This window comes from Erythrolamprus reginae, chromosome 12 (genome assembly GCF_031021105.1).
Source record: "Erythrolamprus reginae isolate rEryReg1 chromosome 12, rEryReg1.hap1, whole genome shotgun sequence".
Classification (NCBI taxonomy): domain Eukaryota; kingdom Metazoa; phylum Chordata; class Lepidosauria; order Squamata; family Dipsadidae; genus Erythrolamprus; species Erythrolamprus reginae.
This window is the reverse complement of record NC_091961.1, coordinates 17,285,267-17,291,175: the sequence shown is the minus strand read 5'-3', so window position 1 is coordinate 17,291,175 and position 5,909 is coordinate 17,285,267. Positions and strand designations below refer to the sequence as shown.

Genomic DNA, 5,909 nt, shown 5'->3' with positions numbered 1-5,909 from the left:
TGAAGCCAATCACTTGCTAAGCTACTGGTCTGTTTTTGAGATCTAGCAAGAAATCCATTAATAGATACCTTATGAGGAAAAGCTTAAGCAGATTGTCTCACATTTGCTTGTTTAATGTCAAACCTGAGACAGCACTGTTTCAACCCTAATTCTTTGTTTAACCAGCCTAATTACAGAAATGCAGCCCACTTCATAATGCCTGTCCCAACTGTGAATTAGAATCTCCCACAACCAGTATTTTAAATCAGTTCAAATAATATTTATTTCTTTTATAGAGCAAGGATTTGCTTTAGTAAACTGACACTGAGCACTCTATAGCCATGTGGTTAGAAGCCCTCCAGGCCACCAGGAATAAAACTGTCATCTCCTAACCCAACTTGTAATCCATACCCAACATCTGTCATACAGTGATACCTCAGTCTTACAAACTTAATTGGTTCCGTGACAAGGTTTGTAAGGTGTACGACGAAACAATGTTTCCCATAGGAATCAATGGAAAAGCAATTAATGCGTGCAAGCCCAACTCACCCCCTTTGCCAGCCAAAGCACCTGTTTTTGCGCTGCTGGGATTCCCCTGAGGCTCCCCTCCATGGGAAACCCCACCTCCGGACTTCTGTATTTGTGATGCTGCGATTTCCTTGAAGCTCCCCTCGCTGGGAAACCCCACCTCCGGACTTCTGTTGCCAGCGAAGCGCCCGTTTTTGCGCTGCTGGGATTCCCCTGCAGCATCGCAAAAACACGGAAGTCTGGAGGTGGTGTTTTCCGTGGAGGGGAGCTTCAGGGGAATCCCAGCAGTGCAAAAACGGGCACTTCGTTGGCAATAGAAGTCCAGAGGCGGGACATCCCAATGGCGGCGGCTTGGATTTGTAAGGTGAAAATAGTTTGGAAGAGGCAAAAAAATCTTAAACCCCGCGTTTGTATCTCGAAAAATTTGTATGACGGGGTTTGTAAGACGAGGTATCACTGTATTTGTTACACTTTCGGCACAATTCATCAGATTTGCTACAGTGAGCTTTTGCCTGAAGGAAGAAATCACAAAATCAGCATCTGGTTTAACTTGTTTTATTTCATTTTGAAAACAAATTTGTCTTCAGTCCAGCTGGACTTGTGAGAGCAGAAATTGAAACCCAATAGAAACGCAGCAATAAGTCAGGAGCATAACGATTCAGAGGGGACTAACCCCAGCTACAGAAGGAATGGTCGATTTGTTAAGACAACAAGAATGTTATTTCATATCCCCACAATCAGAGATGATGATCTTCTTGCTTGGTTTGCCATTCTTTGAGCCAAAGCTCTCCATTTTCCTCACAACGTCCATTCCCTCTCTGACTTGGCCAAAGACCACATGTTTCCCATCCAACCTAAGGGAGTAGAGATGAATACTACAATGAATACAACCTGCAATTCCACAAACCAATATCCCATCAGTATTCAGCACATGGCAATAGCTATTTTAGCAGGAATTACACTGATGGTTGTTACTTGTGCAACTTTAGGCAAGGCTTTCTATTCCAGGACAATTACTCAAGTGAACCAATTCAATCTCAAGCCAAATGCTTACTTACCATTCAGTTTTCTCAGTGCAGATGAAGAACTGAGACCCATTTGTATTGGGACCAGCATTCGCCATAGATAAAATGCCAGGGCCTGTGTGCTTGAGTGTGAAGTTCTCATCAGCAAACTTCTCGCCATAAATAGATTTACCGCCTGTCCCATTATGGCGGGTAAAGTCACCACCCTGCAGAAAAACATGCCAAGTACAAACATCAATTTAGTCAAGCTTTCCCCTTCATGTTTTTCATCACCTCCAGCCAAGATGGCTTGGTGAAAATCCATGTGAGACTCTAAAACACAGTGGATCACTTGCCCATCACATTAATGTACAATGGTTCTTTTAGTAATTGCAGTAATTCCAAGGCTTCTCAGGCAACTCAGAACATACAGATAATACATGCTACTAAATTGATGGAGCTATATACCTGACACATGAATCCTGGAATGACTCTGTGAAAGCATGATCCCTTATAACCGAAACCTTTCTCCCCAGTGCTCAACATACGGAAATTTTCTAAAAACAAAATGCAGAATTTGTTTAGATCTTTGATAATGTATACATTCAAAAGAATATGCCAATGTTTCTAATTTTACCAACCTGCTGTCTTTGGAACTGTATCTGAAAACAGCTGTAGAACAAAAGTGAGACAATGGTTAATGCAATTCATTGCTACACTAAAGTGCACATATTTCTGCAACTAATGTAAAAAGCATTCTCCCCATTAACTAAACTTAAATTCTTTGCACTCGGGAACTATGATCAATAGTATCAAAGTATATAATATTGGTGCAATTCACTTAGTCAGATTGAGAAATACCTGCAAATGGTTTACTGGCCTACCACCAGAAAACAGGGTGATTAGAAAATGTGTGCAGTTTCAAAAGTGCAAATACAGGAGAAATCCAAATTATATCCAATAATTTCTTGGTTCAAGCAGGTACCAAGAGGAATCTATAAGTGTGGAATTCAAATTACATTGTAAGCCCTAGTAATATAGACCATTGCTCAGATAAGCAAATTTTCCAAAGCATTGCAATTTAGCAATTTGTATTGAGAAACCTAAATGTCTTCCCCACTCTAAATATGTTTCTAAATAGTTTTCAGCATACAATAATAATCTGAGCAATTAGTTTGAAATTTCTCCTAACACAGGGCAAGGTTAAGTTACATTCACAACCATTTTTCCTTTACAAGTTACCTAGAATTCTTCATTTATGGCTTTTTAACCATACAAATGTAACAGGAACCCAACAGGAAGCAAGAACTGCTCCAGAAATTGAATGCGGATTCTTCCTGCAACAAGGAAGCAAGCCTTCCAAGCCATAGAAATTAACTAAAGTTCACCTTCTCCGTTCATCTAGACATCGAATTCTATACTGCGACAGGTAGTTCATATACTGTAACCCATCTCTACATCGAATTAAATATCCAGATGAATAGAGATGGGTGAGCTTTAGTTAATTTCTATAGCTTGGAAGGTTTGCTTTCTTGTTACGGAGAGCTACCTTTTATCTTCATGGCTTGCTTTTTTGCTCCCCTCGTACAAAATCTAGGTACGAGGGTGTCTCAAAACGTGGTGCCCGGGATCGACATCTCTCTGTCCCTATCTAGATCTCCGCTTTAGGGACATCCTCTTGGCGCCTTTTGTCCAGGCAGTGAATGAGGGATCCGCTTTTCCCGCATCGTGGACACTCCCTTCCCTCGCAGCATGGGAGGGTGGGGCGCGGACGCGCGCTGCTGGAACCGTGCAGGAGCAGGGAAGGAGATCCCAAATGGACGGAGGCTCGTGCGACTCCATGAAAAGTCCCGCCGAGCCTCCATTCCCGAAGCACGGGAGGGAAGCAAGGGGAAGGTGGGCAGAAACGGGCGGCGGCCACGTGGAGGCGGCGGCGCGGGGGGGGGGAACGTGCGCGCTCCCGCTCTGGCTCGTGCGCGCTCCCGCCTTCCTCCCACACCCCCAGGTGCGCGCGCAGCCCCTTCGGCGAGGCGGCTGCCTTTCTTCACCCCCCCCACCCCCACCCGCCACCATCCACCCCCCCGCCCGGCGCCTGTTTCTACTTCCTCCCCTCCCGCTGCATTCAGCGAAATCCTAAAATGGCCCCCGCGCTCCCACCCAGACAGGAAATGGCGGCGCGTCCGCCTCAGACCGTGCTTTTCCCAGCGAAACGGTCTTTTTTTCTTTTTCCCGCCTACATACCTCGAAGCTGATGCGCCCAAGGGGCTGTCCATCGGCGGTGATCTCGAAAAACACGAGAGGGTTAGGCATAGCTGGGGGAAACGCTCCGCGTGAACGAAATGTAAGGATTTGGTTGGGTTTTTTTAAAAAAAAGCGCGGTACCAGCCACAGACAAGGAGCAGCCACCACAGCTCCACACCAGCGAACGCGGCGCAGCGGGAAGGAAAGCGCCAGTTCGCAGCCCTTATATAGACGACGCCCCCTCCCCCCGTTCGGACTTTCCCTCACACGACCTTCCGCCAATCACAATAAGGGCAGGTTGGCGAAATGAAAGGAGAGCCGGCTAATGCGGGCGCTTCTTGAAGGGCGGAGGCGGGCTCGGTGGGTCCCGCGTCTCAATGTAGGGGCGTGGCTTTAACGAGAGGCGGGAACCGAAGAAAGGTAGGCATGTGGCGCATGCGCAGTATTAGGCTGCGTTGAGTAAAGGGAAAGGATGGCTGGAAGAAGTGGGAGGGGGGCTGCTCCTTAAAATTAATTCCCGAAGGAATTGCTTATTTGTCATTAGTTTTTATTCCTTTTTTTTACATTGAGCGCACACCCATTGGCTGAGAGATAAATCCCTCTTCAGTTGGGTTGGCCCACAAGTTGCAACCCAGAAGAGAACTCAGGGAGAAGCCTGAAGGGGACGAGGCGGGCATGAAAAGCCCATCTTGAATTCGGAGACCAGAGCGAAGAACACGCGAGGATTTGGGATCTGCAACCAGGCCTTGGAAATCAGCCTATGGACCGAATCCAGCCCAAGGAAGCTGATTTGCTGCTTTTATTTGAGGACACCTATTTTCTTCAAGGGATTCAAAAGACACTTAAAAAAAGAATCCCACAAATTATCCTGTGGAATAGGGTTCAAGTGAGGAACTAGACCCAATTGTAACTAAGCCCTTGGTTAAGCAATTATTAGTGCCAATTAGCTGAGTCAGGAAGGATTCGATTCAGATTGGCTGCTATGGCATATTGACACCCCCTGGCTTTGATTTCATTGAGCTTGGGTGATGCCAGCAGTTTGGCAGATTGAATCTCAGTAGGCTCAAGGTTGGTAAGATGAGGACTCAGATTGTTGGGGGCAATTTGCTTACTCTCTGTTAACCACTTAAAGAGGACTGTAAAGCACTATGAAGGGGTATAGAAACATAGAAGGTTGACGGCAGAAAAAGACCTCATGGTCCATCTAGTCTGTCCTTATGCTATTTCCTGTATTTTATCTTGGGATGGATATATGTTTATCCCAGGCATGTTTAAAATCAGTTACTGTGGATTTATCAACATGTCTGCTGGAAGTTTGTTCCAAGCATCTACTACTCTTTCAGTCAAATAATAATATTTTCTCACATTGCTTCTGATCTTTCCCCCAACTAACCTCAGATTGTGCCCCCTTGTTCTTGTGTTCACTTTCCTATTAAAAACACTTCCCTCCTTTATTTAACCCTTAAACATATTTAAATGTTTCGATCATGTCCCCCCTTCCCCTTCTGTCCTCCAAACTATAGAGATTGAGTTCATTAAATCTTTCCTGATAAATTTTATGCTTAAGACCTTCCACTATTTTTGTAGCCCATCTTTGGACTCGTTCAATTTTATCCATATCTTTTTGTAGGTGAGGTCTCCAGAACTGAACACAGTATTTTAAATGTGGTCTCACCAGCGCTCTATATAAGGGGATCACAATCTCCCTCTTCCTGCTTGTTATACCTCTAGCTATGCAGCCAAGCATTCTACTTGCTTTTCCTACTGCCTGATCGCATTGTTCACCCATTTGGAGACTGTCAGAAATCAATACCCCTAAATCCTTCTCTTCTGAAGTTTTTGGTAACACAGAACTGCCAATACAATACTCAGATTGATGATTCCTTTTCCCCAAGTGCATTATTTTACTTTTGGAAGGTTATCTAGTAAAGCTAAATCATTTGCCATAGACGCCTCCAGGAATATCAACCCTATTGCACACTTTAGAGCAGTGATGATAAACCTATGGCACGTGTGCTACAGGTGACACGCGGAGCAATATCTCCTGGCACATGAGCTGTTGCCCCAGCTCAGCTCCAATGTAGATGTGTGCTGGCCAGCTGTTTTATGGCTTGAACAGATGCTTTGTGAGGGTGTTTTTTGGCATTTTTACCCTCC

General features: G+C 45.0%; 1 protein-coding gene across 1 annotated transcript; it reads right to left on the bottom strand.

The window, feature by feature from the left end:
* Positions 1 to 1,046: 1,046 nt before the first annotated feature.
* PPIA (peptidylprolyl isomerase A) lies at positions 1,047 to 4,059 on the bottom strand. The gene is made up of 5 exons (XM_070765332.1): positions 3,753 to 4,059; positions 2,153 to 2,183; positions 1,980 to 2,068; positions 1,566 to 1,738; positions 1,047 to 1,361 (listed from the first exon to the last, which is right to left on the bottom strand). The coding sequence occupies exons 1-5, from the start codon at positions 3,819 to 3,821 to the stop codon at positions 1,226 to 1,228; spliced, it is 498 nt and encodes a 165-aa protein (XP_070621433.1). The 5' UTR covers positions 3,822 to 4,059; the 3' UTR covers positions 1,047 to 1,225.
* Positions 4,060 to 5,909: the final 1,850 nt, after the last annotated feature.